Source organism: Gymnodraco acuticeps, unplaced genomic scaffold (genome assembly GCF_902827175.1).
Source record: "Gymnodraco acuticeps unplaced genomic scaffold, fGymAcu1.1, whole genome shotgun sequence".
Classification (NCBI taxonomy): Eukaryota; Metazoa; Chordata; class Actinopteri; order Perciformes; family Bathydraconidae; genus Gymnodraco; species Gymnodraco acuticeps.
In genome coordinates, this window is record NW_022992059.1 from 938,173 (window position 1) to 965,170 (window position 26,998).

Below are 26,998 nucleotides of genomic sequence, written 5' to 3' on the forward strand. Positions count from 1 at the left end.
TTTTGTGATTTTTTTTTTTTTATTAACCTTGCAGCGGGGGTGTGGTGGAACCCAGAGAAGCTGGACAACAACACCTGCGGTTACCTGAGCCTGATGCTGCAGATCTCCAGCCTCCTCATTAGAGGGGCCTCTGAGGGCCCGAACGCCGCAGCCTGCAGGGACCTGATGAAGCTGCTCATACAGGTATGTGAGGTCATTAAATAAAATAATAATCATGTTTTAATTTTGTCCAAAAAAACCCCACAAAACATGTTAATTTAATCAGGATTTATTGGCTAAAGTCTCCTTTGTTATCTAACACAACTAAGGTATGTGAGGAGGTGATACAAGTACTGTACATAAATGTTTACATTACATTTTAATGTGCTTACCTTTGATTTAATTTAATCAGGATGTTCTAACACATCTAACATTAACGCCCCCCCCCAGGTGCACTTCCCCTCCCCCCCGCTGCTCTTCCGCTTCCTGTGCATGATGTGGGGTTACGTCGGTAACCATGGAGACCAGCTTGACGTACAGGTGGACGCTGTCCTGCAGACCCGGGCGCTGTACATGGGGGCGGCGCTGCTGACCAATCAGAGCACCGTCATGCTGCAGGAACTCAGCTCCGCACAGTCCCCCGGTGAGGACCAATCACATCTGTTTATACTCTGCATGTTGATAAAAACTACAGTCTGCCTAGCAACAAGGTGACCGGCTGCAGTCTCGCTCAAAGTAATGATGATTATCAGCTTTGCCGGTTTTTCTGAAAACCGTATGGATTCGATGTTTTTGCCGTGAGCATCTGAGCGCCCTTATGAACCATTTGTGAGATTATTGTGTATTTAGTCGGTATAATGTGTCTGTGGCAGCAGTTTTCCTAAAGTGTTCGGCTTTCCCACCAGCAGAAGATGTATCATGTCTATGGGCGAGGCAGCTGGAGTTTTTGTCACTCTGATCCCCTTTAGGCGAGATCCATTTCATATCATGAAGACACCGAGACAACGCTGACTAATTCCATCCATCTGTCTTCTCCTGCTTATCCGTGGTAGCAGTTCCAGCAGAGAGCCCCAAACTTCCCTTTCCCTAGCCACATCAACCAGCTCTGACTGGGGGATTCCAAGGCCAGCGGTCCTAGGTCTGCCCCTCGGTCTCCTTCCAGCTGGACGTGCCTGGAACACCTAGAGAGGGGCACAGGTGGCATCCTTACAAGGTGCCCGAACCACCTCAACTGGCTCCTTTCAACGTGAAGGAGCAGCTGTTCTACTCAGAGTCCCTCCCGGATGACTGAAATTCTCACCTTATCCCTACGGGGGATGCCAGCCACCCTGCGGAGAAAACCCATTTTGGCCGCTTGTATCCGTGATCTCGTTCTTTCGGTCATGACCCATCCTTCATGACCATAGGTGAGGGTTGGAACAAAAATGGCCCAGTAGACAGAGAGCTTTGCCTTCTGGCTCAGCTCTCTTTTCGCCACAACCGTCCGGTAAAGCAACTGCAGTACCACTCCTGCTGCTCCGATTCTCCGGCCCATCTCACGCTCCATTGTTCCCTCAATCGAGAACAAGACCACGAGATACTTTAACTCCTTCACTTGGGGTAAGGACTCATTCCCTACTTGGAGTGGACAGTCCATCGGTTTCCTGCTGAGAATCATGGCCTCTGATTTGGAGGTGCTGATCCTCATCCAAACCGCTTGAAATCCTGTCCATGAATATCACAAACAGGATTGGTGACAAAGCGCAGCCCTGGCGGAGGCCAACCCTCACCGGAAATGGGTCCGACATACTGCAGAGGACCCGGACACAGCTCTCGCTTTGGGAGTACATAGATTGGATGGCCCTGAGTCGAGACCCCCTCACCCCATACTAGCACCTCCCACAGTATCTCCCTGGGAATCCGGTCATACGCCTCATACAAAACACATGTAGACCGGATAAGCGTACTCCCAGGCCCCCTCCAGGGTCCTTGCGAGAATAAAAAGCTGATCCGTCGTTCCACGACCAGGACGGAATCCGTATTGTTTCTCATCAATCTGAGGTTCGACTATCGGCCGGACCGATCTTCACTAAACTTAAACTGGGATTTTAGGAAAACCAGTCAGTCTTTCAAAAAACCCTTTAAGTCCAATAAAGAGGAGAGTCTGGAGATTAATTTAAACCTTTAATCTATATTCTTTGTTAAAGTATGGCAAAGCAATGTGGCCTCAAATTAGCATATTTTCTCTATATTCCCCCCAGTGGTTCCCTCTCTGCTCTGCTGTCTCTCCTCTCCGGTGAGGGAGGTGAGGAGGGCGGGGCTTAGCGCTCTGCAGAACCTATCAGCAGCCAGCGCCTCTCCCTTCCAGCCAATCACAGAGAAGCTCCTAAAGACCTCAGAGGAGATCATCGCTGACCCCGCTTACCTGAGCCAGGTGAGCAAGAAACATTATTTAATGTGAGATAAATATAATACAATTTCAACAGTATATCTTATGACTTATGATTATCGTATGACTGTTGCTCCCTGCAGGCTCTGGGCGTCCTCCAGGATCAGAGTGTGGTTTCTCTTCAGCCTCTGCTGCAGAGCGTGCAGATGTCCTGCTGTCCGTCCTACAGCGCCACCTGTCTGCTGAGAAACCTGAGACACGTCAACGGATCGGTGAGAGACCAACACACACCTGTAGTCAACTTCGTTAACCTGTTAAACCCAGAGGCCTGCTGTTTTTTTTTCTCACGAAACTGTGTCTCAGGGCTTCTTAACATTTAAAAACCTATGAATGTGTCATACCCACTTAACGGGAAGAAACTCGGCTATCAGACAATATTAACAATTTTTAGCTAAACAAAACACAAGGGTAATAACAAAGGCTCTGAATTAGCCCTGAGCGAAAAAATGCTAACGCACTTAGCACAGAACTCAAGGTAAAATACCCTTATTACTTATCGGATCTGCACAAACAAGATATCGATTAGCAAGCTGAGATTCCACAGATTCCAGAAATATACTGAGCGATCAGAACTTGTGGCATGGGAAGCAAACCCAGACATCACACCACGTAGCTTTACGGAACAAACACGGGACATTCTTACCTTTGCCGTTGTTCTGATCAAAAGTTGTGTTCAATGGCATTAAAACGATAAAAACGCTGCTGAAGGTTAATCCAATGTTTCTGTGTCCCTTTGAAATGATTACTGATAATCCATCATTCAATTTTTATGTCAATAACGGAGTTTTCATATATAGCTACTATGATAGCTACTAGAGTGTATGACAGCTTCTGGTATTCACCAATGGGTAATGTTTAGATGGATTTTTAGGAACTTCCCCTCGATTCTATTGGCTCTAACGGTTAAAAAGAGATGTCAATCATCAAAATCGACCAAGGGGGGCCAGAGATATGGAAAATGTACCCAAAGTGGGTTTTTTGAAGAAATAGTCATTTGTTCTGGGAATGTCATGTTTGAGCCTGAGGCCTGATGTCACAGCTAGAGGGTAGAACATCTTGAAATTTGCCTTCATATCTTTTTTTAAAACTGCCATAATTTCCAAACCCTACATTGCTGAGACATAATTCTTCATTACAAACGTATGAAAACATCTCGTAGCTTGAAAAATGACAAATAATTAAGCAAAAATAATTAAACAAAATGCCTCTTGAGGGCATGAAGTGACAACAACTTTCAACATGCCTCCATTAAAGCCCATTGTAATTTCAGGCTGATATTTCCTCACAGCAGCAGCACACCTTTAGTTAAACTGCCAAAAAGGCCACATTATTAACCCGAAAGTACACAAAAATTACACTTCAGATACTCAACTTCCTTGACATGCTTCACGTTTGACACAATGCTCTCCATGAAACACGGCTTTCTCATAACTTCAGTGAAAATACTCAACACCCCAAAACTTCACAGGTTTGTTAAGGATGCGGCCATCAACACATCTAAGCGTATTATGGGGTGTCATCAAATGCCGTTGGCATGGCGACAGATCATTCACCATCAAGTTAGTTCAGAAGTTTGCAGTTAAAATATTCTGCTGCTTTTCCAAGCCTTTTTACTTTCTTTTCTTCTCTCATCACACATTCAAGCCCCCAGTGTTCATGTATCATTTCAATCTAAATTCTTCACTTTCTTCTTACACATTTCATTTCAGCATAGCAGTTTAGCTTCAGCTTTTCAGCATAAAGCATTCCCACATTCTCTAGTTTGTTTTAAAGTTCAATAAATGGATGTTTTCAAAGTCAATGAATAATCGTATTTAATAATCTTGATATCAATTATTGACCAAAAATAATCGTGATTATGATTTTTGCCGTGTGTGTGTGTGTGTGTGTGTGTGTGTGTGTGTGTGTGTCGCTATATTCAGAGCTCTGCTGCCTTGGCTACAATCTTTCATCGTTGTATGATTGGTGTTTAGCTACGGTATTTAGCGTCTACAGCACCTCCGCTTTTAGGGTTGACGTAGACGCAAACTTCGCCCGGAGGTCCCCCGGTGTTGTTGCGGGAGCTGCTGCACTAGCTAACGCTACATTAGCAAAACAAACGCTAATTTATTTTTGCAAAAGGTGCAGCGGGCTTCAAACACGTTCCCTCCACTGGTTTCAACCAAGCACTAAATTCGATGTTTTCCAACCAAATACGGTTGAACTTGCACTTCCCCATATTTATTTGTAAGTAGATTCGAAGAGACATGAGTTTGTGACTGCCGCTAGCTGAAGCTTGGTTGCTAAGTTACTAGCTGGGTGTTCTCCGATAAGGGGCCGGGGGAAACAAAGTTAGTGATTACTGATTCCATGTTGATTTATTTCAATACAAATTGTTGGGGGGAACTGCAAGGCTATTACCGTACTGGTTACTTTGCAGCCCGGACATTTTCCCCAAAACACATTTTAGACGCGATCACAACACAGAAGTACCTTTCAAATCCCATCATTTTTAAGACCTTCTAAATCATATTTAAGACCTTTCTTATTTTTTTGGTCATATTTAAGACCTTTTTAAGGCCTTAAATTCAGATTATCAAATTTAAGGCTTTTTAAGACCCCGCGGGAACCCTGTGTCAGGCACTGACACGTTAATAGATTGCCCTATCGGGCAACCAGCAGGTGAGGCTTCATTGCCCGAGCTAAATACTAGATTGCTTCGGGCCATCGGGCAGTCGTTAATGTCGAGCCCTGTTTATATATATTTTTTTAATCCTCCGGAGCAGAGAGAGGAGCTGTGGATTATTGTTATTGATTAATGCATCAGTGTTTCTTAGGGTCAAAAACACTAAACTCACAACTTAAAATGAAAGCGTTTAGTTTATTTAATAAAAGAGCACATGTTCAATGTGAACAGTGACCGTAAATAGATTACTTCAGTTGCAATTTGGTGCTATATATAAAAAAAAAACACTTCAAATTTCAGGGGAGGCGCGGGGGCTCCATTGGCGCAGGGGAAACACTGCTGTATCAAGATTGATGCATAACAAGTTAAATTTGACCTTTTTTAGAGAAAAAAAAAACACTTCTGGGGTCATTTGGGTGGATTTGCCAGATCTCTGGAACCCATCGGTCGATTTTGGTGATTGACACCACTTTTGAACCGTTAGAGCCAATAGAATCGAGGGGAAGTTCCTAAAATCCATCTAAACATTACCATTGGTGCAGCGCAGCCAGCATGCCCAAAACCGGAAGAGGGTTGTGGCTCTCATACACTCTATATGAAAACTCAGACATAAATGTTATGATGGATTATCAGTAATAATTTCAAAGTGACACAGAGACATTGGATTAACCTTCACCAACGGTTGTATGCGTTTTAATGCCATTGAACTAGGGCTGTCAGTCGATTAAAAATATTTAATCGCGATTAATCGCATGATTGTCCATAGTTAATCGCGATTAATCACACATTTTGTATCTGTTCTAAATGCACCTAAAGGGATAGTTTTTAACACTTATCAACATATGAGTGGACAAATATGCTTTATGCAAATGTTTATTATCATTTGAACAATGACAAAATTCTCATGAATATTAAAAACAACAACCTCTGAACATTACAAATATTCGCCTCAATTCAACCTGCAACCTCTCATACAATAATACAATAGTGTGTGTGTGTATATGCTCGAACGGGAGCTGCCTGGACGCTGTGATCATGTTGCGCGCACTACCTGTGCTGAGTGTGCTGACTTTTCGTACAATGTCCCACTGTCTGGCTTCCTGCATAAAGTCAAGTGCTCGGCGCAGTTGTCGGCGAAATGTCGCTCCTGTTTTCATTTAAACAGCTCCTTATATCCGTTAGCGCAGCTAGCTAGCACCAGATGCTAACAACAACAATACACGTAAGGTCTCTCTCTCGCTCGCTCGCGCCACACATACACACACCCTCCCGGTCCTCTCCCGATGGCCAGTCGGTGCTTGCCGGTTAGCGTGGAAGTGTGGTCTGCCACAAGCGGACGGCAGGAGCGTTGCTATCAGCATCAGCTTGTAGATGGTATTTTAAACTCAGAGGACAAAAAATGCTCATCTGTTAATCGTGTTAAAATAATTAGTGGCGTTACATTTTGTTTGCGTTATTAACGCGTTAACTTGACAGCCCTACATTGAACACAACGTTTGATCAGAAAACAGCAAAGGTAAGACGTATTTGCCGTTTTGGCTATGCAAAGTGAAGTTGTGTATTGTCTTTGCTGCCGCGAGTTTTGGTCACTCAGTGATAGGGATGGGTATCGTTTGAAATTTATCGATTTCGATTCCGGTTCTGCTTATCGATTCCGGTTCTTATCGATTCCCCGTTTCGATTCCAAAATTGTAAAATAAAGAGGTCAAACGTTTAGATAACAAAAATATATTTATTCTTAAAAGCTTTAACTGAAATTGTTACTAAAAAATATACATGCAATACAAATGTATTGCACAATATGCCTGTGGCAAGCTATTAACAGGCATTATACTTTGCCTTTTATTTTTATTTTTTAGTGTAGTGGAGCCTCACTTCAGAGTGTTTACCGCGACCTATCTTTGGTGTTATGAAGTGACTGAGCTCGTGAAATGTCTACGGGAGGGCGGGGGAGCATCGCTGCGGGGCAACTGTGGACCTCTGTCGCCTGTCAGCGCAATTTATATGATGCCGTTTAAAAAAATGAAGGGCGGTGCCGGCCGTCAGCGTACCGAGCCGGCCGTCAACGGCCCGCTGACGACCGGCCGTTCTGTGATTCTCCAGGTCCGCCCTGTATTCCACCGGGTCACCGCAGCACCGCGGTGCAGACGGACCCGCTGGAATACAGGGTCTACCGCGTTTAGGAACCGTTAAGCAGAACCGAAATTGTGTATTTTGTATGGGTACCCGGTACCCGGCATTTTCTTATCGGTTCTCATCTGGAACCGAGTTTCGGTTCCCAACCCTACTCAGTGATGAGATTTATACCATTGTAATCTGTGGAATCTCAGTTTTCAGATGATATCTTGTTTGTGTAGATCTGATAAAGTATAAAATATTTCTACCGTGAGTTATTTGCTAAGTCCGTTAGCATTCTTTCGCTTAGTGCTAATTCAGACGCTCAGCGTTAGAGTTGTGTTTTGTTTCGGTAAAAATGGTTCATATCGTCAGTTAGCTGAGTTTCTTCCCGTTAAGTGGGTATGACAAAAAAAAAGCTGCGCCTTAACATGGTTAAATCTTCTAAAACAAGCTTAAAACACGGTTAAATCTTATTATAAAACACTGAAATCACGTGGTTAAATCTATATAAAACCAAAGAAAAACATTTGGTTTAATCTCGTTAAAATAATAAATGTGGTTAAATCTCTGTTATAAAATAATAATTGAATCTTGCCAAAGGAAAACGGGGCTTAATTTAGTTATAACCAGGGTAGGAATTTGTCCACGGCCATGGCCGTCGTTGCCCGTCGGTCTGGCCGTGATGCCCCGAAAATAATTGTACGTCCTACGGCCACCTTGGCCTTTGTGCCCCTCATACTGTTAAAATCTCGAAGTTGCTTTAAAAGCGTTAGAGCAGTGGTCTGGTCTCTGAACTGCATTATTCTGCGTTCACACCGGACTCGATGCAATCGCTCTAGTTTCACCGCGGCTGTCAGCTGTGTTTACTTGCATAATTCAAACAAGATGCGCTGGCCAGGGGGCGGGGCTTATATCCATGTAAATACTGTGGTAGAAACCAACTACAACAAAATGAACATATGATGATTGAATTGTAATACACGTTTCAAAATGATGCCGAAGTAACAACATACTGATAACGGTTAGTAAAAACCATGAATTAATGCTTTGACAAGTCTGCAGACAAGACGGCAGGCGAAAAACCTTTTAAAATGCGTGGATTTTTTGAATGGGAGAAGTTGTAGATAGAAAACATACCAATTTCATACATTTTTATTAATGGTAATACTAAGGAGGCATAGGCCTATGATGATATAATGTTTGACATTATTGATATTAAAAAAGTGATCTGTTTTCCATGTCATTCGTGTGTTTTTCTTATCAGAAAGTTAAGTTATTTATTTGTAAGCTCCAAATCCTAATGTTTCCCTCAATGGGCTTTATGCCCTGGCATGTGGCCTTTGTGCCCTAAAAAATGTTGTGACACCAAATGGCGGAGAGGGGAAGGGGGATGTCCGGTGCCTTGCTCAAGGGCAGCACGGCAGGGTAGGCGGTGAACTGAGACCTCTCCTAGTATCAGTCCACACTGCATACTTTAAGTCTGAATCGGCGACCCTACGGCTCCCAGTCCAAGCCCCTACTGACTGAGCCACGAGAAACATATAGTTTAATCTCTTTTAAAAATGTAATAATCCCTGTTACCCCCCCAAGTCGGTGCTGGCGGGCCTGCTCCCAGTCCTGGAGAATCTCCTGGATCAGAGTGCTCCGGACGTCCCCCCCCTGCTGAGAGACGAGGCCCAGCTGGTGCTCCTGATCCTGGGGAAGTTCAGCCAGGAGGCGGCCCCCCTGCTGGACCAGGACCAGAACTGCCTGGATCTTTTCATCAGGGTCCTGAAGACCCAACACCCGCTGCACCCAGACCTGCCAAGCTGCCAGACCACTGCCCTGGAGCAGGTCAGGGGATAATACTGGGTTTATATTGGGACTACTACTGGGATAAATGCTGGGTTTAAACTGGGATATATCAGGGTTAAAAACGGGGTTTATACTGGGACTACTACTGGGATAAATACTGGGTTTTTACTGGGATATATCAGGGTTAAATACTGGGTTTATTGTGGGATATCTCTGGGTATAAACTGGGTTAAATACTGGGTTTATACTTGGCTAAATACTGGGATAAATACTGGAATTATATCAAGGTTGTTAGGTTTGAACCAAGGTTAAATCAGCGTTACAAACGGGGTAAAAAAAGATGATTAAGAACAGAGATATCTTAGTTTTACAACGGGTGAAACAGGATTTCCTTCCTGGGTTGAATTGGATAATATATCAGGTTTGAACACAGGCTTAAATCAGTGATAAAACAAGTTTATACCAGGTTAAACATGGTTTATATCAGGCTTAAACATAAGAGTTAAATCAGGGGAAAACAGGTGATCACATTAGGGTTGATTCAGGGTTCAACATGGGAAAATGTGAGTGTTAAATCAGGGATTATATCACGGTTACACCAGGTAAAAACTGGAATTTTCAGGGTTAAATTGGGTAATATATCAGGGCTGAACACAGGGTTAATCGGGGGTTTATACCAGGGTTAAATCAGGGACAAAATAAGTTTAAACCAGCGTAAACATGGTTTGTATCAGGCTTGAACCAGGGATTACATTTTAGGTGATTCATGGTTAAACCCGGGATAATCTGACGGTTACATTTAAGAATTATATCAGGGATAAAACTATTTTTTTAACACTGTTTAAAAAAACGTTGGTAAAACCAGATAGAATTCAGTGTTAAACCAGGGTTAAAGCCTTAAAACCAATTTTTACAGAGATTTCAATCTTGTTTCAAATGTGGGCAGTCTCTCTCCTCCTCCTGATGGTTTATATTTATCTCCTCTTCCTCCTGCAGATGACGAAGCCCTTCTTCTCCGCTCTCGGGGAGGCGGTGCAGCAGCGCCTGCTGACGGCGATGTTCGATGTTCTGACGGAGAGTCGCAGCCCCCTAGTGGCAGACACCATCAGCAGCGTCTTCAAACGGGTGAGACAGAGACACTGGATATTACTTCTGTGTCTCACTGCTCTTTGTCTCACTGCTCTGTGTCTCATAGCTCTGTTTTAACTCGTGTTCTTCGTCCTCTAACGTTGTTTATTTCTGCGTCAGATCGCGGTGCACGGTCAGCTGTTAGCCAATGAGCTCGCTCCACATGAGAAACCCAAAGTGAAGGTGACGGTGCAGCAGACACGCCGCAGCAGGATGAGCCAGAGGTAACGATTATTTATTCAGCTTTTTTTATTTATTGATCTATTTATTTGTTATCTTTAAAGCTTATTTAAAAAAAGTATTCCCTTTATTTTCAATTTATTCATGCATTTAATTTTTTACTTGTTTATTTTTTTGTTCATTTATTTCTTTGTGTGTTTTATTATTATGTATTATTCAATCCATTTATTTATTTATCTTTTAATGAATTGCCTCATTTAATTATCTATCTGTTTATCTACCTATTTAATTATTAACTTATTTACACATAGATTAAAGTTTAAAAGCATCCTGAAACTCAGATTTGAGTCCAACTTAATTTAACTAAGTACCATTTTGTGTATTGTACACATCTTTACTTTTAATACAGTTTTTACCCTTTTTTAAACCCACTTTTTTAACTGGATTTTCTTATTTAATTGGGAAAAAATCAATCAAGTGAGTTTTCAGTTTGAATTTGCCTCATGCTGATATCTGTGTCTCCTGTTCAGAATTCCTCTGGAGGCCCCCGGGGGTCCGGAGTCTCCAGAGGAGGGCGCTGTGTGCTGGAGGAGAGTCTCTCTGATCCTAGAGCTGCTGCAGAACAAGAAGAAGCTAAAGAGAGCGCAGAGCCTTGTACCTGTTCTCTTCTCTCTGCTGCACAGGTAACCAATCACTGCCCTCGATAGTTGAGAGGGGTGTGGGTGTGTTAATGTTTTGCTGTGTGTGTTTGTTAGTGTAAATGTTTTGGTGTGGGTGTGTTAATGTTTTGCTGTGTGTGTGTCCTCAGGAGTCTGGATTCCTCTCCCTCTGATGACACCAACATTGAGTACATCAAGCAGCTGCTGCTCAGCTGTCTGCTCAACATTGTCCAAAAACTGAAGCCTGAAGGAGGTGCCGCGGGGACAGGTAGGTCTGCATCACAGAAGAAGAAACACACTGACTGTCCTCCACCACAGGAGAAGAAACACACCTCTAACTGTCCTCCACCACAGAAGTAACCCTAACGTCTCCCCCCCTGCCCTTTTCTCAGAGCACCTGGAGGAGGAGAAGTTCAGCGTGGAACTGGTGGTTCAGTGTATCCGATTCTCCGACATTCCTCAAACGCATCACAATGCTCTGCAGCTGCTGGGAGCCGTCGCCGCCATCTACCCCGTGAGTGTGTGTGTTTGTGTGAGAGAGAGATTCCTTCCTCTGTTTCTACATCCTTCCTCTATAGGGCTGCACACTTCATGTAGATTTTATCACATGACTTCCCGTCACCACCGCTAAGCTAAAGTTGGCTAATGTTGGGCTATAAAGGAACTACATCACGGTCACGTGACTTCACGTCACCCCCGCTAAGCTAAAGGAGGCTAATGTTGATGCATAATTTAATCTTACCAAAGGAAAACGTGGTCTAATTGAGTTAAGACACTCTGAAAAACCCTTTATTTAATCTCATTAAACACAACACTCGTTTTACTCTTCGAAATAAAAGCCTCGCAGCTCGATGGAAACAACACAATAATGGCTTTAAAATAACATTCAAAATTTCATTTATTTTTGTATATGTTTTACTTGATGTATTTTTCAGGATCATGATGATGTGTGATGATGTGTAGTGTCTCTAAACAATGAATTAATCTAAGATATTGTGTATTTCCCCTGCAGGAGAAGGTGCTGCACAACATCATGCCCATCTTCACCTTCATGGGGGCTAACATCCTGCGGCTGGACGACGCCTACAGCTTCAGAGTCATCGAGCAGACGCTGACCTTGGTCATCCCTGCACTCATACAGGTGGGGAATATTACAAATATGAAAGTAAATCATGAGTAATTAATAACACCAGTACTTTATAATACACGTACAGGTCAGAAAATAGGTTTTGTGACAGTAAATCATGTTTAAAAATACCCACCAAGGTGTACATGTAGGGAAAAATGTGTGATAAATAAGATTAAGACCTCATATGATTATTTTTGTATTATTATGGTTATAAAAATGATTCTTATAAATAAAAATTGTAATGATAATAAATATTCTCATAATTTTTTTTAGAAGTGGTTTTGATTATTAAAAAATATAAATAATTAATTTGTCTCTTTCTTTAAAATATATTTATATATCTTCCAGGCCCACCAGCTCTCTGAGGGAGGCTCCTCCCCCTCCCTGGTTGCCGTGGTGACGAGGATAGTGCACGTGTTTGTGGACGCTCTCCCTCACGTCCCCGAGCATCGAAGGCTGCCCGTCCTCCATCAGCTGGTGCAGACGCTAAGCCCCGCCCCCCTTCCTCTGGATCCTCATGCTGCTCCTCTTCAAGCTCCACGCCTCTTCCTCAACTGCAGCCAGCGGGAAGGTAATGCACCGCATTCTGGGAGACGTAATCCCTCTACAATAACATGATTCCTTTTAGCCATGTTTACATTTCAATCAATGACTTTTTCTCTTGTATTATAAGATAAGATGGAACTTTATTTATCCCTGTGGGGAAATTCAGGCGTTTCTAGCAGCAACAGAGTTGAAAAAAAAAAAAAAACAGGATACACACAAGGTAAAAATAAATACAATACAAAATGTTAATAATAATACAAAATGTTTTTTAAATTGATAAATTAACTATTGAAACAAGATATCACAGTAAAACGTAGAGCATTTGAATGAACATGTTAATCACTTCAAGACACTGGTACTTGCTTACCATGCTGCGAATGGATCTGGCCCTTCGTACATCCAGGACATGGTTAAACCGAACACCCCAGCGCGTGCACTACGCTCTGCATCAGCCAAACGACTCGCTGCGCCCTCGCTGCGAGGGGGACCCAAGTTCCCATCAGCGAAAACACGTGGGTTTGCTGTCCTGGCTCCAGGATGGTGGAATGAGCTCCCCATTGACATCAGGACGGCAGATAGCTTGCACATCTTCCGGCGCAAACTGAAAACTCATCTCTTTCGACTCCACTTCGAGCGATAGAACTATTAACGAAGCACTTTTATACTAATAAAGGACTGGCTTATCTAAAGCCAGTTGAGTAGCACTTGAAATGTTTTTGCTCTATGAAGCCTGATGTACTTATATGATTCTGTTTTCTTCAAGTTGTATTTTGTTGGTCGAACGCACTTATTGTAAATCGCTTTGGATAAAAGCGTCAGCTAAATGCAATGTAATGTAATGTAAAATATATTTTCGTGTGTGTAGAAGGCCGCTCTGGAGAATGATGTGGAGTTCTGGATTTCTCTGTGCTGTCAGTTTGATGTCAGTGATCAGCTGACTTCGCTCATCAACATCCTCAACTTCCTGCTGCAGCTCCCTGAGGACAAAGACGACGGTAAACCTAATAATCTAAGATGTGACATCACTATGTAACACTCGCGCTCCTATTGGCTTGTGCTCCAACACATTGTGAGTGATAGGCTAAGGGGCGGGACATCTCTAAGCAGGTTGACCAATCACAACAGAGCTCTCATATGAAGTTGTCATATGCTTCTAATAAAATGATCTAGGTCTAAAAATACTTTTATTATAATAATTAAAGAGTGAAATAATGTAAATAAAAACAGAAATATATATTTGACTCCTGATGTTTCCTCCTCAGCTGCTGCATTGAAGAGCTCTGCAGGGCAGAGAGGAGCGATGATGAAGAGGAAGGATGAAGATGAGGAGGTGCAGGACCTGATCTTCAGCCTGGAGACTCACAGCAGCAAAGAGCTGAGACACTTCAAGTTCCTCTGCGTCTCCTTCATGGCTCAGCTGCTCAACTCTAACGCCTTCATCGCCAAGGTAGGATAATTCATATTAAATAATATATAATTATTTAATTTTAAAGTTATCTTTACGTCCATTGGAAAAATCAACAAAGACCAAATAATATATTTATTTATACCTCTGGGAAATTGGGTTTCATGACTTCCTTTTTGAGTTAAATTAAATACTTTATTTTTGTATTTAAATACCACTGTTTATACACATTTGATTAACTTCAATGTATCATCCCCATATCCCCATATCCATATCTGTACCCTGTTTAATTTATTCCAAACTAAAACAAGTGCAAATACAAATATTTATTAGACATAGACAATTTAAAGGTGCTCATTGTACGAAAATATATAGGTATATATATTATATATTTTTATAGCAAGAAATATGTGTATTTTAAAATACATATACATAAAGTGTATTAGTCATAATAAAGAAATTCAAGACAATACTCCAAATGCTTTTATATTCCCCTTGGTAATTGTGACATTTGCTCCATTTTAAATTAATAACAATTACCACAAAAAAAATGTAATTGATAAATAAAATATGTATACAAACAAAAGAAGTTTAAGTAAACATTTGCACATTTTACTATAGTATACAGCAGGGGTGCCCAACCAGTCGATCGCGGGGAGATTCCCAGTCGATCGCGAGATGTGTCTAAAAATAGAACAACAATATTCAGTTTTATCGTTAATGTCCTATAACATAATCTTCCTGTGCTAGAATAATGCACTTGAACGCATCAAAGCTTTGTGATTGGCCGGCGTGATCCCATGTGTCGGGGCGTGGCTGGTGGGCAGTGGGCACTATTTTGCTGACGTTGTCCGTGTCGACAGGAGTGACAGTCCGCACACACACAAGACCGTAATTATGGCAGAAGTAAAAAAGCCCAAAATATATAATTTTCACTCCGAGTGGGAGGATGATTATTTTTGTATCTATTCCAATTCAAAGTCCATCTGTCTCATCTGCAATGCGAGCGTGGCTTTATCTAAGAAGGGTAATTTATAGGTATGTAACCATACCAAAAACTCACGGTACGATAATATCGCGATAACAAGTCCACGGTACGGTATTTATCGCGATATTGAATAATAAAGGAGAAAACAAATTTTTATTCTTTTTTTTTTTTCAATAACAATTTTTTTTACTTGGAAAATGTTTCTTTATTACATAATAAATCTGATTTGTACAGCATTTTAGTAGTATAGCAGTATTTTAAAGTGTCAAAAACAAAGTGACAGTAACAGAATGGAACAAGAAAACCAGTGTTTTTTTACCTATAGTAGGCCTACTACCAAACAAAGTAGGCATTTTCTTTGTGCCACTGCATCTCACAAATAAACAAGGACATTTAATAATCAGACCCTGCAATAAAATAAATCAAGTTTCACTTTAGTTTTTCAAGTAACTCAACTCAAACTCACTAGTCACTCACTCAGCATCATCAGACAGGTTTTTAGGAATATGAGAATGTCCACATTTCCAGGTATTTATAAGCTGGGATGTTTGGGCATTTACAATATCCCCTGCTCTGGAAAAAACTCTCTCGCTTGGTACTGATGTTGCTGGGACAGCAGTGGTCGCGTTAACCGAATATTTTATTTAACAATGATGGCAAAATCTGAAAGCAGTCAACGTTTCCCCGCAACGAGGCTCTGGTGTTATGCCGTGTTATGCATGCCCTCCAAAAGGAAATTATATAGTTTCCAAACCGTACTTTGCCGTACAGATCAATACATGTCTGGGAGTTTTTTGCTTTACGCTGTGTGCGCTCCCGCGAGGTGCATGCACACACGGCATAACGCCGCCCCCCGTTGACAGTTCACGAGCGTGCTCTCTCTCTCTGTTCAGACCCGACGGGTAATAAGGGATTATGACGGACATTTTACGATCCTGTCTGTCAAAATGACGGACAGCGAAAAAGTCTAACGCCACCTCAGTGGGACGGAGAGATATGCTTTGGCCATGGGTGACAGCAGTGGGTCAAACTGTGCATTGTCTCTCCACCACTTCAAAAACAATACCGTTTTTGCCAAGAAGGTGAGGCTTATTGACAGGGCGAGATATAAATATACTGTTGGTACTGTCAATGTCTCTAGGTGTGTAAATGTAGCCCTGTAAATACGATGTCCTTTTGTGTTATCTGTTGTTTTATGTTCATGTTGTAACCTACTTGCTGCCATGTTGGATAGGTCTCTCTTGAAAAAGAGATCGATGATCTCAATGGGACCACCTGGTTAAATAAAGGTTTAAAACAAAAAAAAGTGTTTTAAAAAAAATAAAAAAAATCGCGGTAGATTTTGTCAGTCTCACGACGGTATTGGGACGTTTATTTACCGCAATATTCGGTATATCGTTACATCCCTAGTAATTTAGGAGCGGCATTTCAAAACCGTGCACAAACGCTACGAGACGGAATTCCCTCCTAATTCTGCCCTACGCTCCCAAAAGGGGAGGGACCTGAAAGGACAGCTAAATGCACAGCAGTACATTTCCACCAGGCCCAACAACAAGAGCAAGGCTGCTACCATAGCATCTTATCGTGTCAGTCACGTTCTTGCGAAACACATGAAGTCTTTCAAAGACGGCGAAGTTGTGAAAGAAGCATTCCTGGAGGCTGCCGACGCGCTTTTGGGGGACAGTAAAAATAACAGTAGCATTTCAACAGGTTTTTGATATAATAAAAACTCAAGTTAGATACCGTTATTAATCAGCTGTAAGTTTTTGTTTGTTCGAACTTATTCATTATAATTATTGTACAAAATGGTATAAGAATGCAAACTTAAATTGATTATAGTCTATTATCAATTCAGCCAGAAGCTAGTGTTGCTTGCATCCTATTTTAAAGGCATTTCTTTTTATACTCTACTAAAATGCAACAAAAAAAGGGTTTGATTCTATTAATTTTGTCTTTTTTATTGCACTTTGGCAGCAGATTCCTGTGTAGCTTCAGATCCGAGTTGTCTTATTAGTAAGCCTAATTTATACTTTTGTAGCAACACTATTTTTATATAATGGCAAAGAAAGGGTTCACAGTCTTTTCTTTTTTTCCTGTGTCATATGTGGCAGCACTGTTCAATGTTTCTTGAAAACATTACCCACTGTAGTATGTGACGTGTGAATAAACTCCAACTCTGTATCAACAACACTGTTGTGTAGCTTCAGTTAAATACTTGTATGTGTGTAGATTAGAAAGAGTTAAGATAAAGGATCTGCAGTATTTTATGAAGTATTAATTGTACAAAGGTCCGTTTTATACAAGTAGAAGTGTGTATTTACCTGGTAGTAGGCTACGCCTCTCTATTTGGACTGGTAGATCTCGGCAGACTGGCAACTTTAAAAGTAGCTCTCGGTTCAAAAAAGGTTGGACACCCCTGTTATACAGCAATAAATAGGTACAAATGTGTGTATTTCCATATACAGTGGTGCATAAACAGTATTTCAATTCTGTAGAGCAACTATGAGAGACAGAATGGGGGGAAAGAATCCAGGAAATCATATTGTAGGATTTTTAATGAATTAATTACATTACATTGCATTTAGCTGACGCTTTTATCCAAAGTGACTTACAATAAGTACATTCGACCAGGAAGACACAACCTTGAAGAAAACAGAATCATATAAGTACATCAGGTTTCATAGAGCCAAACATTTCAAGTGCTACTCAACTGGCTATAGATAAGCCAGTCCTTTATTAGTATATAAGTGCTTTGTTAATAATTCTATCGCTCGAAGTGGAGTCGAAAGAGATGAGTTTTCAGTCTGCGCCGGAAGATGTGCAAGCTATCTGCTCTCCTGATGTCAATGGGGAGCTCATTCCACCATCTTGGAGCCAGGATAGCAAACCCACGTGTTTTTGCTGATGGGAACTTGGGTCCCCCTCGCAGCGAGGGTGCAGCGAGTCGTTTGGCTGATGCAGAGCGTAGTGCACGCGCTGGGGTGTACAGTTTAACCATGTCCTGGATGTACGAAGGGCCAGATCCATTCGCAGCATGGTAAGCAAGTACCAGTGTCTTGAAGTGGATTCTAGCAGTTACCGGAAGCCAGTGAAGGGAGCGGAAGAGCGGAGTGGTGTGGGAAAATGTAGGACGGTTGAAGACCAGACGAGCCGCTGCATTCTGGGTGAGCTGCAGAGGTCGGATGGCACATGCAGGTAGACCAGTTTGTTGCAGTAGTCTAGGCGTGAGATGACGAGAGCCTGGACCAGAAGCTGCGTTTCTTTCTGTGTCAGCTGGGGACGTATCTTCCTGATGTTGTAAAGCGTGTATCTGCAGCAACGGGTTGTAGCAGCGATGTTTTCAGTGAAGGACAGGTTGTTATCTAGGATCACACCCAGATTCCTTGCAGTCTGAGTCGGGGAAACAACACAGGTGCCGATGTTGATAGTCAGGTCAAGAGTGGGACAATCTTTTCCCGGAAGGAAAAGCAGCTCAGTCTTGTCAAGGTTGAGCTTGAGGTGATGAGCAGACATCCACTGAGAGATGTCAGCTAGACAAGCAGAGATGCGTGCGACGACCTGGGTCTCTGAGCGGGGAAAGGACAGAATTAATTGGGTGTCGTCAGCGTAGCAGTGGTATGAAAAACCATGCGGGCTAATGACTGATCCGAGCGAGTTTGTGTACAGGGAGAAGAGGAGGGGACCAAGAACAGAGCCCTGAGGGACCCCTGTAGTTAATTGACAAGGGTCGGACTCGGACCCTCTCCAAGTTACCCTGTAGGTACGGTCTTTGAGGTATGAGGTGAGGAGGGAAAGTGCAGAGCCTGAAACTCCAAGTTTTTGGAGAGTGCGAAGGAGGATCTGATGGTTCACCGTAGGGCTGTGCAATTAATCGTATTTTAATCGCGATTACGATTATGGTTTGCGACGATTATGAAAACAGCATAATTGACAAAATACGATTATTTTGCTGGGTGCGCTTTCGCCCCTCCCTAAATGCCCACTCGGCCACGTGGGAGTGACATGTGTTGTGAGTGTTCAGCGCGAGCGAATATGTCAGATCAAGTGCAGCAACTCGTTAAAAAGAAGGGTACAACTATTTCCACTATTTGGAAGTACTTTGGCTTTCAGGAGTCCGACATGGAGCAAAACAAAGTATAGTGCAGGATTTGTTACCAGGTTGTGTTGGCACCACACGCTAACACAACCAATCTCTTTAATCAGCTGAAATACAACCACAAAGTGCAATACGACCGGGCAGTAATACAACAAAAAGCAGATGCCCGCTCGATTTCATCCACCACATCATCACAGGCATCGATTCTGGACACATTGTACAGAGCAACGGCCTACGCGACGAGCTCGCAGAGACACAAGAGATATTACAGGTGCCATTACATTTCACATCGCTAAAGATATGTGCCCAGTTAGCACTGTTAGCAACCAGGGCTTTAAGCAACTTGTCAACACGTTGGACAAGCGTTACGCGATGCCGTCTCGGTATTATTTCAGCAGGTCTGCGCTGCCTGCGCTATATGCCGTGGGGAAGTTGAGAGAGATGTGGCTTCAGCTGACTACTTTGCTACCACAACAGACCTATGGTCTAGCCCAGGGGTGCCCAACCAGTCGATCGCGAGATGTGTCTAAAAATAGAACAACAATATTCTGTTTTATCGTTAATGTCCTGTAACATAATCTTCCTGTGCCAGAATAATGCACTTGAACGCATCAAAGCTTTGTGATTGGCCGGCGTCACCCCATGTGTCGGGGCGTGGCTGAGGGTCTTCAGTACAGGTGGCAATATTGTCACCTGCCTGCGCTCATCTCTGAAACCAGACCATGTAAACGGGCTGGTGTTTCTTGCGAACAATCTTTAAGAGATGACATGAGCAGCCCTACCAGCATTTGCCATGGTGGCCTAAACATTTTTATTTGGTCTTAAATTGTAGTTCAACATTTATTTCCTGTTACTTCTGGACCATGACGGTTGGCCAGCCTTCAACGTTTAACTGAGTGGAATATGTTGAATATGTTTTACCAAAATGTTGGCTATATGTTAAGGAGTTTTCAGTAGGTTGTGACAGTGCACTGCAACATGTTTGATTTCATTTATTTTGGTCTAATTTATTTTTATTTATCATATTAATAATATATGTTTAGTATGGTTTTGGAAGTGCGCTCCAACATATTTGTTGATCTTGTTTATTGGTCAAATATTATTTGTTTTAAAGTTCAATAAATGGTCAATGAATAATCGTCAAAATAATCGTGATATCAATTATTGACCCAAATAATCGTGATTATGATTTTTGCCATAATCGCACAGCCCTAGTTCACCGTGTCGAATGCAGCAGACAGGTCCAACAGGATGATGACAGGAGAGGGATGCTGCTTTGGCAGTGTGCAGTTCCTCAGTGACAGCAATGAGAGCAGTTTCTGTGGAGTGACCTGCCTTGAAACCAGACTGGTGCGGATCCAGAAGGTTGTTCTGATGGAGATAACAGGAGAGTTGTTTAAAGACAGCGCGTTCAAGTGTTTTAGACAGGAACGGGAGTAGAGAGACAGGCCTGTAGTTTATAACATCAGACGGGTTGAGAGTGGGTTTCTTTAGGAGAGGGTTTACTCTTGCCTCCTTGAGACTGTTTGGAAAGTGACCAGAAGTTAGAGAAGTGTTGATGAAATGGGAGAGAAACGGTAGAATATCAGGAGCGATAGTCTGAAGGAGGTTTGAAGGGATAGGGTCCAGAGGACAGGTGGTAGGGCGGGCAGACGTAATGAGGGTAAGAACCTCACTTGGAGAGAATTGGTAAATTCCTCGGTAAAATAAGTATTTGGTCACCTACAAACAAACAAGATTTCTGGCTCTCACAGACCTGTAACTTCTTCTTTAAGAGCCTCCTCTGTCCTCCACTTGTTAACTGTATTAATGGCACCTGTTTGAACTCGTTGTCAGTATAAAAGACACCTGTCCACAACCTCAAACAATCACACTCCAAACTCCACTATGGCCAAGACCAAAGAGCTGTCAAAGGACACGAGAAACAAAATTGTAGACCTGCACCGGGCTGGGAAGACCGAATCTGCAATAGGTAAACAGCTTGGTGTGAAGAAATTAACTGTGGGAGCAATTATTATAAAATGGAAGACATACAAGACCACTGATAATCTCCCTCGATCTGGGGCTCCACGCAAGATCTCACCCCGTGGGGTCAAAAATGATCACAAGAACGGTGAGCAAAAATCCCAGAACCACACGGGGGGACCTAGTCAATGACCTGCAGAGAGCTGGGACCAAAGTAACAAAGGCTACCATCAGTAACACACTACGCCGCCAGGGACTCAAATCCTGCAGTGCCAGACGTGTCCCCCTGCTTAAGCCAGTACATGTCCAGGCCCGTCTGAAGTTTGCTAGAGAGCATTTAGATGATCCAGAAGAGGATTGGGAGAATGTCATATGGTCAGATGAAACCAAAATAGAACTTTTTGGTAAAAACTCAACTAGACGTGTTTGGAGGAGAAAGAATGCTGAGTTGCATCCAAAGAACACCATACCTACTGTGAAACATGGGGGTGGAAACATCATGCTTTGGGGCTGTTTTTATGCAAAGGGACCAGGACGACTGATCCGTGTAAAGGAAAGAATGAATGGGGCTATGTATCGTGAGATTTTGAGTGACAACCTCCTTCCATCAGCAAGGGCATTGAAGATGAAACGTGGCTGGGTCTTTCAGCATGACAATGATCCCAAACACACCGCCCGGGAAACGTAGGAGTGGCTTCGTTAGAACAATTTCAAGGTCCTGGAGTGGCCTAGCCAGTCTCCAGATCTCAACCGCATAGAAAATCTTTGGAGGGAGTTGAAAGTCTGTGTTGCCCAGCGACAGCCCCAAAACATCACTGCTCTAGAGGAGATCTGCATGGAGGAATGGGCCAAAATACCAGCAACAGTGTGTGAAAACCTTGTGAAGACTTAAAGAAAACGTTTGACCTCTGTCATTTCCAACAAAGGGTATATAACAAAGTATTGAGATGAACTTTTGTTATTGACCAAATACTTATTTTCCACCATAATTTGCAAATAAATTCTTTAAAAATCAGACAATGTGATTTTCTGGATTGTTTTTTCTAATTTTGTCTCTCATAGTTGAGGTATACCTAGGATGAAAATTACAGGCCTCTCTCATCTTTTTAAGTGGGAGAACTTGCACAATTGGTGGCTGACTAAATACTTTTGTGCCCCACTGTATATATTTTTTCTCCTGCCATGTTTCAGGTTGCAGACGGAGGAGATGCGGAGGACGCGTCTCTGCAGCCGCTGCAGCAGAAGTACGTGTTTTCCTTTCATTATAATACTTAAATAAGAGGCATTATTTCCCATGATGCAGTGGGGGAGCATGTGTTGATGTGTGTGTGCGTGCGCTTCAGGCTGCTGGAGGAGATCCTGCGTTACATCAACAGCGTCGCTCGCTGTGTGGAGAATAACGCAGATAAACCCACTGGCAAGTTCTGGAGGGTTCTTCTGAACAAGGCCTACGACCTGCTGGATAAGGTAAACACCAATAATACTTTATTATTATAAAGGAATAACAATAATAATTCTTATTATTATAAAGTAACAAAGTACATTTACTCAAGTACTGTACGTATTAGAGATCTGAGTACTTTTACTCAAGTACACAATCGGAGTACTTCTACTTTTCCTCAAGAACAAGACCTGAGTTCTTCTACTTTTAATCAAGTACCAGATCTGAGTACTTCTACTCTTACTCAAGAACCAGATCTGAGTACTTCTACTATAACTCAAGTACAATATCCGAGTACTTCTACTATAACTCAAGTACAAGATCTCAGTACTTCTACTATAACTCAAGTACAAGATCTCAGTACTTCTACTATAACTCAAGTACAAAATCTGAGTACTTCTACTATAAATCAAGTACAATATCTGAGTACTTCTACTTTTACTCAAGTAGTACTTCCAGTACTTCTCCCCCCCTGATGCTAGTGGCCGTTAGCATCCGAGCTAACGCTGTGTGTGTCCCCAGGTGAACTCCCTGTTGCCCACGGATACGTTCATCACGGTGATGAAGGGGCTGATGGGTAATCGCCTGCCATCCGTCAGGAGGAAGGCAATGGAGCTGCTGAACAACAAACTGCAGCACCGCACGCAGTGGGACGAGCAGCAGGTACATATACATATTTACAGACACAGATATGAGATTACTTTTTGGGAACCAAGTTAAAAAAAAGATATGTCAGATTTTGAAGTTAATGCTTTAAAACCAACCCAAACATTTTATAAAAAAAGACACGTTCATTTATTCTCTGGTTATTAAAGTGTCTCTCCTCCGTGTCTCAGGTCACTGTGCTGCTGCAGCTGATCGACGACCTGCTGTGCATTGTGGGTAAGCAGCAGGAACAGCCTGAGCAAGAGCAGGAACAGCCTGAGCAGCAGCAGGAACAGCCTGAGCAGGAGACGGCCATCAACCGGCAGACGGCGCTGTTCAGCCTGAAGCTGCTGTGCCGCAATTTGGGCTCCGGCCACCAGGGGGCGTTCTCCCCAGTTCTGCAGAGGGCGGTGAATCTGGTGGAGGAACCAACAGAGGAGAAGAACGTTACAGGCAGCGCCATGCTGCTCATCGCCGAGGCCGTCAGCACGCTGAAGGCCCTCGCCATCCCTCAGCTGCCACGGTAACCTGCACACATTTACCATTATTGTTATTATTATTATTTTTGTTATTAATGAAGGCCCTCACCACATCATTACTGGACTTAAACTCCCACTGTACATTTTACATTTATATTCAATCTAATATTTAATATTCCATTCCTTGTACAATTAATGTACATATAATATCCTGCTTTATATTTTGTTACTGTAAATTTGTATTTCCACATGTATATTTTCCACACTTTTTTTAATGCTATTTTATTTCTATTTGAGATGTACATTTTGGATTGTTTGTTTCTTGTCTGTTTATTTCTATAATATACAATGCCTTGTCTTTTTATGCTGCTGCAACGCAAACATTTCCGAAATTGGGATCAATAAAGTACTTATCTTATTATTGTGAATGATGTTGCAGCTTGATGCCGGCGGTGCTGCTCGTTCTCTCAGACAGGAAGCAGCTGCTGACCAATGAGATCCTCCTGCTGAGCGCGGTCACCGCCCTGCAGCGAATCACAGAGACGCTGCCACACTTCTTCAGCCCCTACCTGCAGGAAACCATCACACAGGTAACACATGCACACATACACACACACACCCACAGGAAACCATCACACAGGTAACACACACACACACACACACCTGCAGGAAACCATCACAAAGGTAACACACACACATCTGCAGGAAACCACCACAAAGGTAACAAACACACACATCTGCAGGAAACCACCACAAAGGTAACACGCACACACATCTGCAGGAAACCACCACAAAGGTAACACACACACATCTGCAGGAAACCACCACAAAGGTAACACACACACACATCTGCAGGAAACCACCACACAGGTAACACACACCTGCAGGAAACCACCACACTGGTAACACACACACATCTGCAGGAAACCATCATACAGGTAACACACACACACCTACACACAGCTGCTCACACACAGGTAACACACACACCTACACACAGCTGCTCACACACAGGTAACACACACACCTACACACCAGGGTTTCCGCTAGGATTTCTTCTTGCTGGTCAAGTGTCCGGAAATAATTTATTTTACCGGACAAATTCGAAACTTACCGGTCATGTTTCAATAATAATAATAATAATTGTGTAGCAGAGTTTCCGTTAGCTGGTAATGACCGGTAATGTATGCTGATGTTTAAAACTCAGTTAATTTGGCTCATTCAGTTTATAATCGTAACGGATCGAAAAGCTCAGATTCATTTTTCAATAAATGATGCGCTTCCACAAACAAAAAACAACATTTTTACATTCAAACAAACTAGTTATAGTAGATTTTTTTACATTAACTTTGGATAATAACACGGGAGAAATAAACGGAACCCCTCTCCCTCTCCTGACAGCCGGTCCGTCTCATGCAGCTCACTGATCCAGTGATGAGTGACCCGACAGCAGTGTTGTGACTAACGCGTTACAACGCAACTACTTTTTGCGGTAACTAATAGCGTTACTAGTTACTAGGGGTGTAACGGTTCACAAACATTTCGGTTCGGTACGTACCTCGGTTTTTTGGTCACGGTTCGGTTCGGTACGTTTTCGGTACAGCAGAATTTTTTTTCACAGAACAAAACATATATATATATATTTTTTTAATTATTATTAAACTGTGAATAATGTATTCACTCAAATAAATACAAAATATAATAAAATAAACATTAAGGTGCAGCATTTCGATGAACTGAAATAATCTGTATTTGAACTTTACTGTAGGCTACTATACTCACAAAACATAAACTATTAGTTTTGGGTTTTTAATTATTATTAAACTGTGAATATTCACTCAAATAAATACAAAATATAATAAAATAAACATTAAGGTGCAGCTTTTCGATGAACTGAAATAATCTGTATTTGAACTGTACTGTACTAGCACCTAAGCAGCCAGTTTGACATTATGACTTGCTTGTCATTGTATTTTCATGTTTTTTTAAAGAAAAATGAACTTGTCCACATTGCTTGCTGAAAGGGCAGATCTGCTGGCACTAACAATGTCTCCTGCTGTGGAGAACACCCCCTCTCTAGGGACAGAGGTAGCAGATACAGCCAGGTAGCGCTTTGCTAACATGGCAACATAAGGATATTTGGCGTTTGTAATAGCTTTGGCTCGGTCTGATCTTTTTGCGAGTGGTGGAGGCTTACATGCTAGCGGGAGTTGGGTTTGCACTTCAGTCTTTTTTCTTTTGGTACCGCCGGTGATATTCACGTTCGGGTGATGCCTTTTCAAGAGTGTGCAAGTTTGATGTATTGCCAGCCGCGTAACTAATTTTAGTTGAACAATGCCGACAAACAGCTTTGGTTCGGTCCACCTGTCTTTGTCCTTCATCCTTGTACGTAACTACGAAACCAAAATGTTCCCAAACCGGAGACTTCAATGATGCTGGAGGATTTTCGAGCTCAACTTTATCTGCGTTCGCCATTAATTTTCGATAGTTCCTCAAATTACTGACTACATTTGAACGCATCCCTCTGACCAGCTCTCATAGTATGCCTCTCATCCAATGAAATGACTTGCTCGCTCTATGACGCGTTGAACCCAATGTGACCAAATTACTCTGAATGCTGCGACGCAGCACCTGAGATTACTTCCAAAAAGTTGTTCACGTTCTCAATTTTTTACGTTTAACGTTATATTCGTTCGGTACACTTCGGTACACACCTGTACCGAACCGAAGGGCCCGTACCGAATAATTTCGGTACGGGTACGTGTACCGTTACACCCCTACTAGTTACCTATTCCCATTAAGTAACGCCATTATAGTTACTGTGATTTAAATGGGTGCGTTACTGCGTTACATTATGTGATGGAACTGAACCGAATCTCCCTGTGGATGTAACTTACAGGCGAATACAGCGATGTCCTCTCACAGCACCATGGAAAAGTGAAAGTAACCAGAGAGGAGTGATGATTGGTTAAGCGGGGTAACATTTCAGGGTAAGACAATCCGACACAGAGTTGGTCGGGTCTTGCCTTATGGGGAAAATACACACACACGAACACTTGCTAATGCTAACACACACGGCAACGCTCACCACCAGCACACACACACACAATGGCAGATGCAAGTATCAGCGAGAGCAGCAGCGCATTTGCAACTTGGAAATATAACCACTATTTTCAATTTGTGGGGATAAAGGACGCACAAAATATTATGGTCAAATGTAAACTGTGTGCAGGACAGATAGCATTGTCCACATCAAAAAACAGCAATGCCAATCTCCTGAAGCACCTAAGTAATGTACATGGGGCTATAAAACTAGTCGCCAAAGACCCCACCGTCTCAACCACTGGCAGTGA

At 42.5% G+C, this 26,998-nt stretch overlaps 1 protein-coding gene across 1 annotated transcript in view; it reads left to right on the top strand.

Annotated features, from left to right (window-relative positions):
* Positions 1-26,998, top strand: part of heatr1 (HEAT repeat containing 1) — a 65,656-nt gene that overhangs the window by 24,981 nt on the left and 13,677 nt on the right. Inside the window, 20 exon segments of the mRNA XM_034202176.1 lie at positions 35-183; positions 430-622; positions 2,220-2,392; positions 2,491-2,619; positions 8,781-9,023; positions 9,981-10,109; positions 10,233-10,336; positions 10,823-10,975; positions 11,101-11,219; positions 11,344-11,465; positions 11,964-12,092; positions 12,429-12,578; positions 12,580-12,651; positions 13,492-13,621; positions 13,889-14,073; positions 22,272-22,324; positions 22,424-22,547; positions 23,044-23,184; positions 23,358-23,689; positions 24,085-24,235. Of these exon segments, the coding sequence (XP_034058067.1) occupies positions 35-183; positions 430-622; positions 2,220-2,392; positions 2,491-2,619; positions 8,781-9,023; positions 9,981-10,109; positions 10,233-10,336; positions 10,823-10,975; positions 11,101-11,219; positions 11,344-11,465; positions 11,964-12,092; positions 12,429-12,578; positions 12,580-12,651; positions 13,492-13,621; positions 13,889-14,073; positions 22,272-22,324; positions 22,424-22,547; positions 23,044-23,184; positions 23,358-23,689; positions 24,085-24,235 (2,981 nt within the window).